Raw genomic sequence first — 8,782 nt, 5'->3', positions numbered from 1 at the left:
GATTTTCTTTTTTCTTCATTAAATGCACTGAAAATTGCTAATGTTCATTCTGTTCTTGTAGAGGAAAACAAAGTGCAAACCAGGCTCCCTTTGAAAAGCATATTTTTCTGATTTTTAAAAATTCTATCAAGTAGCAGAAACATAATAATGCCTAGAATTTGGTTCAGGCTGCATGAGGAAGCAGTGTCCAACAGTGACACTAGTTATTCTTTTCTTCCACTAGGAAAACATGCATCTGCCAAGTTGAGAATCTAGGGATTGGGAGCCCTGGTGGTGTAGTGGTTGAGAGCTACTGCTGCTGACAAAATGGTGGGCAGTTCTAATCTACCAGCCGCTTCTTGGAAACCCTCTGGGGCAGTTCTACTCTGTCCTATATGGTCGCTATAAGTCGGAGTCAACTCGGGGGCAATGGGTTGTTGTTTTTTAGCAGTAATGAATGCTCAGGTGTGTTATAGAGTAAAAACATCACAAAATTTAGTAAAGCAAAAAGGAAGTTTTATCAGCATATATTCAAAAAGGCAAAAGTGGGAAGCAGACAGGCATGCTGCCAGAGCTAATGTCTGCCCACGTCCAAGGAAATATTACAGAATAGACAAAAGTGGGAAAATGGACAAGCATGCTGCCACAGCCATGTCTGTCCAAGTCCAAGGAAATATTACAGAATAGGCAAGAATGGGAAAACGGACAAGCATGGTGCCACAGCCATGTCTGCCCGAGTCCAAGGAACATTACAGAATCATCAGTATATATTAACATCACAAACGGGCAAAACCATTGAAAGCTTCACCTTTTCACAGATTGGCTAGAAACTGTGATCCTACATTTTGAATTGCCTTTCTTAACAATCATTGATACAGGTTTCAGTAATAACACTCAGGAGGGTCTCGATTGGTCCAACCAATTTTCTATTCACTAAAGGCTAATACAAAAAGATAAAGAGTGGAAAGTCTTTTGTGTTCTGTTTGAATGGTTTACGTGAAAGGTTCACTAAAAGGTATTTTCCGAAATTATCCTAGCTATTGTCTTTATGCCTCAGGGCCCAGTTGATGTGCCCTTGTAAGTCCTTCTGAGCCCAGCTCCAGCTGGGTCACATTCTCTATGCTCAAGGACAGGGAATAATGATTCCAATATTATTTCCTAAATCAGGTGCTAGGTGAGACTAGCAATGGCTGTGATGGTTAAGTTCATGTGTCAACCTGACTGGGCCATGATTCATGGTCCTTTGGCAGTTACATAATGATGCAGTCATTCTCCATTTTGTAATCTGATGTGGGCATCTTCCGTTTTCAATTAATGACGATTTTTGCATAACAACTTGGTCTTTGAACCTAATCATGTTGACAAGTGAGTAGGTGTAATGCATATCTGTCAATGAATGAATGATGGGTGCTTAACAACCATTTGCTGTATGAATGAATGATGTTCTTTGTGATCCCTCATATTTAGACTATTTTGCCTGAGGTTCCTAGGACATGAATATAAAATAGAATAAGGCAGGGAATTTGTTTGCTATTATTTTCAAAACAAGTACAAAGTGCTATGGTTTTCCCATATGACATTAACATATAATTTAGAGTGACAGCTCGTGGTTGCTCTTAGTGTTCATTGAAGAAAGAGTAAAAAAAAGCCACATAGTATAAATTAAATTCTTAGATGTAACATGGTAAACACGTTGAATTAAATCAATTAGTAAAGAAACAAATTAAATCCCCACCACAGAAAAGTGAAAAAAAAAAAGGTTGGTTGTGGGTTTTCAATCCACTGGACTTTTAAAAGAAATAGTAAGCCCCCTTAACAAAACAGATTTTACAAAAATTGCAACACAGTGAGTTGGTGGCGAGAAAAATGAATTGACTTACTGGTCTGAAGAAAGATGCCCGACTTGTGAAGAGAGAGAACTTTCTGAAGAAAAATACAACGAAATTAAAGACTTTAAAATTTTCCAAAATCTTCCGGGTTAGAAGGAGAATTTATTCACAAGCCAAGATATCTTTAACATGCCTCCGAAACTTCGAGGAAAGAGAGGGTACCTCTCTAAGAGAAAAGTTCAGCGGACATAGATACCTCACCCGAAAGAAGCGAGTGTGCGCGATCTACAGGGCCTGGGCCCGATCGCTCTCTCGGCCTCAGATTGGTCAGGCCTGCCCGCGCAGGGGAAGAAAGCGGAAGCGCGCTCTTTCAAACTTGCCCTCCCTACCGCGATAGACGCAGGCCACTTCCGGCGCAGCCATGGCGGCTAACGCCACCACCAACCCGTCGCAGCTGCTGCCGCTAGGTAACCTTTCACGGGGGGCCGGGCGGGGAGCTGAAGTTCAAGATTGGGGGCAGAGGCGCTGCGACTAAGGTGGCGAAGTGTGGGGAAAAGTGTATCCGGCTTTTTCCTTCTGCTCCAAGTCTGTGGCCCCTGACCGCTCCTGCCTCAGCGTGATAGGTTCGCTTGAGGCAGCAACTTTTGACTCCCCAAACCAAACCGTCTCCGGAGAAAGGTTTATGCTTAATGAACTGAACGTGTAACCTGCCGTTGTTGTGAGCTCGTCTCTATCGTGTCTTGGGTAGCGGCCTCCCCCCACCCCCCAAACCTAGCATTTAAGATCTTCAGAGTAGGCTTTGTCTTATTTTATGTCTGGCCGGTTATTGAGGGAAGGTCAGGAATGAAATTTAAAAGAGGAATCTGGAAACTGGTTCCAGTTGTCATTCATTCAGCAAACGGTTATTGGAGCGTCTACTGTGCGCCATCCACCACAGAGATCATAACGACACTATTCAGCAGTATTCAGCAATTCAAATCACAGTCTTTTTCTTAAAATAATGCAGAAAACAGTGGAGGGAATGGATACTGAGCATTGTGCCGAATAGTGCTGAACTGGCTCAGTAGATATTCAAGCTGCTGTCAGAGTTCAGAGAATAGCCCTCGGTTGGGTGAGGCAGGTAGTGATAGGAATCTCTGATGAAGATAATTATACTCCTCTCTCCCCTAATATTTCGAGACTGGGAAGAGTGACCAAGTTAATAGACGAGGCTGTGCTTGAAAAGTTTCTATTCCTTCATTTGACACTCTTTGAGTGCCCGGTTGATTGCAGGCACGGCCGTTGTGAGTTGGAATTGACTTGTCGGCAACCGGTTTCTCTCTCTCTCTTTTTTTTTTTGCGGGGGGGGGGGTTGTCCATTGGGGATACAGTGATGAGCAGAAACAAGCACGGTCTCTACCCTCGTGGAGCTTAGAGTCTAGTAGGCAGTTCATATATTATTAAATAACCTAAAACACAGAAGTGCAACCATGGTAAATTGCTACAAGGGAGAGTTAAGTAGAGATCAAGGGAAACTTTTCTGTTAATGATCGAACAGAGATTTGTAATATAAGAGCTAAAGTTGTTGAATGAATATTTTTCCTGGTTTGTCTTTCACTATATGCAAGTTATTGAGTGCCAGTAGGCACTCAAATATTTGTTGAAGTAATGAATTGCTGAAATAATCTTTTTCCTCTCTCTTTTTTTCCTCAATATATTCTTAGAGCTTGTGGACAAGTGTATAGGATCAAGAATTCACATTGTGATGAAGAGTGATAAGGAAATTGTTGGCACGCTTCTAGGCTTTGATGACTTTGTCAGTATCCTTTTAAAAGGTGGTGGATAGGTTTTTCTTAGGTATTTAATAACGTAAGTAAGAACTATAGATAATCAGTATTTACTAATTATTATATTAGAGATCAGTTCACTCTTGGGGAACTTGTGGTAACATTTTAAGAGATGTATGTACTGAATCGACTTGACAGCAGCAGGTATGTACTGACCGAAGATAAAGTTTCTACCAATAACGAGAGTTGAAAATTTAAGTCATTGTGTTAAATGTTATCACTAAAATTGAACAAAGACAAGACAGAGTAAATTCAGACAGGTATGTTTATTTTCCTAACACCAAATTTCAGATATGGTATTGGAAGACGTCACTGAGTTGTAAGTAGTGTTAAAAATGAAAAGTTTGGAGGAGTATTGCTCTTCTTAATTTAAGGCAATTTTAATACTATCGAGTCAGTAAAATGATTTACAAGTAAATATTGCCTGTTGGCATTATCTTAAAGATGGAAATTTTATCTACTGATGCTAGTAAAATTAGATCAGAGGGTTATTAATATAATTATTATCATGTTGCTAGGAAATTAGTAGAGACAAATCTTTAAGATGAATGATACTAAAAACTGCTCAGGTCAAATAAAAGACTGGTAATAAAAACGTTTAACTGTGTAACATAAAATGTAAATGATGGCTCAGTTGTGTTAATTATATAGATCATGACCAATATCTCTGCTTTCAAAATTGAACTGATTACAAATTGCTTTAATGGCTGGGAGAAGCCCTAGTGGCACAGTGGTTAAAGCGCTTCGCTGCTAAACAAAAGGTTGGTGGTTCTAACCTACTAGCTGTTCTGGGGGAGAAAGATTTGGCAGTCTGCTTCTGTAAAGATTTACAGCCTTGGAAGCCCTATGGGGCAGCTCTACTCTGCCCTATAGGGTCACTGTGAGTCGGAATTGACTGGACGGCAGCGGGTTTGGTTTTTAATGGATGGAGATGAGCAATAATGGATGTGTTAAAGAAAAAGAGTGAAGCTGGTAAATATTTCGTATTTGGCCTCCTTGGCAAGTTTCAGCTTTTTTAATGAAGATCGAACTTAGTGGATGTTAGGCCAGTCAGTTCACTCTTACCTTTAAGGAAGAGTGTACATTACCCAGTGGATAATCTTGATCTTTGAAAGTTTTTGATATAATTGCTTCACCTCACATTTACTTACATAGAAGAATAACCTTTTTAGGGATGGAAAGATTTCAAAATGTTGGCTTTTATTACCACTGTTTAACCTGACTATTTTATCTATTTATTTAGCGAAATCACACCGGAAGGAAGAAGGATTACTAAATTAGATCAGATTTTGCTAAATGGAAATAATATAACAATGGTAAGACACATTGAAGCTAATACTGTTTTATTTAACAGTAGCCCGTTTTTGTAGGACGGTGGTTACAGATCTAACTCCTGATGCTGTTTGTTTGACTAAATGCCCATGGACCAGTATGCTTAGGATGGGAAAGGGATGTTGTGGTAGTCAGGGCGCTAAAGCTGAGCTACTAAATATGGCATTGGGCCTAGAGATTAGCTTGTTTGGCCTTTTTCATTTTGTTAGAAATCACTGTTGAGACACTATGTGAGTACTGGTTGATAATATTGGGAATTGGAAACCCGTAGTGCAGTGGTTAAGTGCCCAGCTGCTAACCGAAAGGTCAGTGGTTCAAACCCACCAGCTGCTCTGTGGGAGAAAGATATGGCAGTCTGCTTCTGTAAAGATTACAGCCTTGGAAACCCTCTGAGGCAGTTCTACTCTGCCCTGTAGGGTTGCTATGAGTCAAATCAGCTCGACAACAACGGGTTTGGTTTGGATTTTATTGACGACTTGGGGAAAATGGGAATGTGAGGGAGGGAGAGAGAGGCAAAGGTGGCTTTGATTGATAAGTTCATGGATTTTTAGAAAATGTTGTGGCATTGTTAATAAACTCTTTTTCCTCCTATGCAGCTGGTTCCTGGAGGAGAAGGACCTGAAGTATGAGTGGATTTTCTTGACTTGTGCTAGCTTCTGTTTTGCTTTATAAAGGCAACAAAATGGATTTTTTTTTAACTTTTTAATCTTGGGATTCTATAATGCTCAGTTTCCCGTTAAAGGGAGATGGTTTGAAGATGTATTGTAAATGCCAATTTTTGTAAGTTAATCATGATTATCTTGGGAAAAAAGTAAACACTGTGCTATTTGAAGACTAAAATAAAGATGTTTTTGGTTAACTGTAGCTATATTTTTTAGACTGTAATGGCCAGTGGGACAAAGATTACAGTTATTTTGTCACTTGCTTTCCTGTCATTTTATGCCTGTTTGCTTCTTTGTTTATGTGACCATTGATTCTCAAACCAAAATTGTTCCAAACAAAATGATGAACTTTGATTTTGAGTAGGTACATTTAAAAAATCTTGAAGTGCTTACTAACAAAATTCAGTTCAAATGCTAATGTTTTATAAGAGGATTTTTCTACTGAACTCAAGTTCAATTAACCTCTATTAAGAACAAACAAAATGCACAGATAACGTATACACGCGGAGCCCCGGTGGTGGAATGGTTAAGAGCTCGGCTGGTAATCAAAAGGTTGGCAGTTTGATCCACCAGCTGCTCCGTGGAAACCATATGGGGCAGTTCTACTTTGTCTGATAGGGTCGCTATGGGTTGGAATTGACTCGATGGCAACTGGTATTTTTAACAGGTAGAAAATACAGATAAGCACAAATGAAAATATTGACCACATTTTGCTATATATCCTTTTAGACTTTCTCCTGTACATTTGGTTTTTTAAAACTTGTTCAACTTGAACATACTATTTTGTAGCTGCCACTTAAGTCCTCTTTTGAATTTAGATGGGGAACGTTTTTCCATGTCAGGTATTTCAACAACATTAATATATGCTGGTATTTCATTAAATGGATTAATTGTAAAGTATTTAGCCTGTTCCTGTTACTGGTTATAGTAGTCTAATCTATGTACATTTTTACTTTTCTTAGAATAAATTTATAAATGCCTAAGATCATGGGTTGGGTTAAGATCAACCTACACTCTTGCCAGCACTTTTTGTAGTACCCTTTATGTCTTTGCCAACATTGGCTATTTACCTTCTCCCCTTCTTTGCCATTGTCATAGGCAAAACCGGATATGTTTTAAATTTTGAACTCATTTGTATTTTGTGAAGTACATGGACCTTTTGCCATTGAAATGTTTGTCTTTTTCTTGCTAATTTGTAAGCATTCTCAATAGGCTACTCTTAGTCATGTACTTTGTAAATGTTCTCAATTTGTAGTTGCCTTTTAGTTGTATTTTTTGGCATAATCTATTTTGATGAAGTCATATGTTGATGTCCTTTATGGTTTTTTCCTTTGGTACACATGGGTTAGAATGACCTTTGTTGTTCTGATTTTATTTTTCTGGTATATTATTATTTTGGCAAATCTTGAATACGTTTGGAATTGTATTTCCACATAAAAAAGAATCCAATTTTATTTTGCAAATAACTTGTCTGAACCTCAGTTTTCTAATCTGTAAAATGAGGTTAATACTTACCTATAGGGTTTTTGCAAAGATTGAGAATTTGTGTAGCCCAGTGACTAATATAGTAGATGCTCAATAAATGTTTCTTTTTCCTCCCCCTTTCCCCTTTTATTCCTTTTATTTATGTGACCATACATGTGTCATGGTCTGTGGTAACTTTGTAGGTCTTTGACTTGTACACTAGTTGAAGGAAACAATGTGATCTTAGACTTTATTAGCTAAGTAGAAAGTATCTTTCTTTCATTAGGGCCCTGGTGGTACAAATGGTTAATGTGTTCGGCTGCTAACCAAAAGGTTAGAGGTTCAGATTTAGATCTACCCAGAGTAACCTTGGAAGAAAGGCCTGGAGAGCTACTTCTGAAAAATTAGCTGTTGAAAGCCCAATGGAGTACAGTTCTACTTTGACACACTTGAGGTCGCCATGAGTTGGAGTCGACTTAGCGACAACTAGTTCGTTTTTTTGTTACATCTTTGAGTGAAAGGGTAAGTTGCTTTAGATATGACAAATTTCTGACTCTACTAGTGGAAAATGTCTTATAAAAGGTCCGTTAGCTTTTGCAGTAGACTTTTCTTTTACTCCCGATCCCAAGTAAGAAGCAACTTGAATGAGAATTGAGAGGCAGTGATGTAAGCGCTAGTTACGTGCTTATTTGTTCGCAGCCATGTACTTAAGTGCTCTTAGGTTTAGTGAAATCCAAACTTACCTTTGAGGAATTATTGTTCTCAAAAGTCTTAATCGTCTTGCTAAACATAAATATAGTTAGTTAGCATATTCTGTTCATAAACACAAACAAATCTTGGAAAGCAGACACAAAGCAAAGTGAGCAACTACTACGTAGTTGTCTTCTCTGTCTTATATTTTACTTCTGTCTTTGGCTGAGTTCTCTAGAGAAGAAAAACCGGTGACGTGTGTGTATCTATGTATTTATATAGAGAGAGGGAAATTTTTCACAAGGAAATGGCTCACACGGTTGTAGAGGCTGGCAAGTCCCACTAAATCAAGTTGAATTACCAGACCTGTGTTGATATATTGTAGAAGTAGGTATCCAAAGGCTTGGGAAATTGGCATGCTGGAGTGGAATTATCAGGTTAGACCCACAGACCCACACATGGAGTGCTCAGAGGAGACACCTTTTACCACAACAGTGAGGAACAAATTTGTGAAGGCAGCCCCAGCATCCTTGAAGACTCCTGTGATTGCTGTTTTATGTAAGTCAGATTTGACAGTGGGAACTGCCCTAACTGAACTGAGACACCTAACTACAATAAGGCTGATTAGACCCTGTGGGTGGTAGGGGCTAAGTGGTGGCACTCAATTGACAGAGACAGGGTGGGCATGGTTATTATAACAGTAGAGTCAGAGTGATAATCAAAATAGGACCTGTGACATTGGCCACATAGTCATGGTGTCCCTAGGAGTGAAATAGATGGGAAATCTAAATATTCACTTGATCTGTACAAGTGGAGAGATTCTAAGTCAAATGAACAGTAGTCTAACCTGAATCACCAGAATGGTCATGGCCCCTCAGTAAATTCCCAGACTTCAGCCAGCTTACAGACCCACAACTGCTTGAATAAAGAGAATGCCAGGTTCCCTTGAGGAAGGACCCCGCTACACTGCCCAAAATTAACACTGTTAATCTTTCTCCCA

At 39.1% G+C, this 8,782-nt stretch overlaps 1 protein-coding gene across 1 annotated transcript; it reads left to right on the top strand.

The window, feature by feature from the left end:
- Window positions 1–2,172: 2,172 nt before the first annotated feature.
- Window positions 2,173–7,226, top strand: LSM5 (LSM5 homolog, U6 small nuclear RNA and mRNA degradation associated). Its single transcript, XM_049894079.1, has 5 exons — window positions 2,173–2,275; window positions 3,512–3,607; window positions 3,926–3,953; window positions 4,878–4,950; window positions 5,563–7,226. The coding sequence occupies exons 1-5, from the start codon at window positions 2,230–2,232 to the stop codon at window positions 5,593–5,595; spliced, it is 276 nt and encodes a 91-aa protein (XP_049750036.1). The 5' UTR covers window positions 2,173–2,229; the 3' UTR covers window positions 5,596–7,226.
- The last annotated feature ends 1,556 nt before the right edge of the window (window positions 7,227–8,782 follow it).

Source organism: Elephas maximus, chromosome 8 (genome assembly GCF_024166365.1).
Source record: "Elephas maximus indicus isolate mEleMax1 chromosome 8, mEleMax1 primary haplotype, whole genome shotgun sequence".
NCBI lineage: Eukaryota > Metazoa > Chordata > Mammalia > Proboscidea > Elephantidae > Elephas > Elephas maximus.
Note: the sequence above shows the minus strand (reverse complement) of the source record. Positions and strands in the feature narration are given on the sequence as shown.

What these genes read in the sequence shown, in the direction of transcription:
- LSM5 (XM_049894079.1), top strand. Translation starts at nt 2,230, where the DNA reads ATGGCGGCTAACGCCACCACCAACCCGTCGCAGCTGCTGCCGCTAG. An exon ending in AGGCTTTGATGACTTTGTCA is followed by an intron (nt 3,608 to 3,925) that starts GTATCCTTTTAA and finishes ACCAAATTTCAG; the next exon opens with ATATGGTATTGGAAGACGTC. An exon ending in ATGGAAATAATATAACAATG is followed by an intron (nt 4,951 to 5,562) that starts GTAAGACACATT and finishes CCTCCTATGCAG; the next exon opens with CTGGTTCCTGGAGGAGAAGG.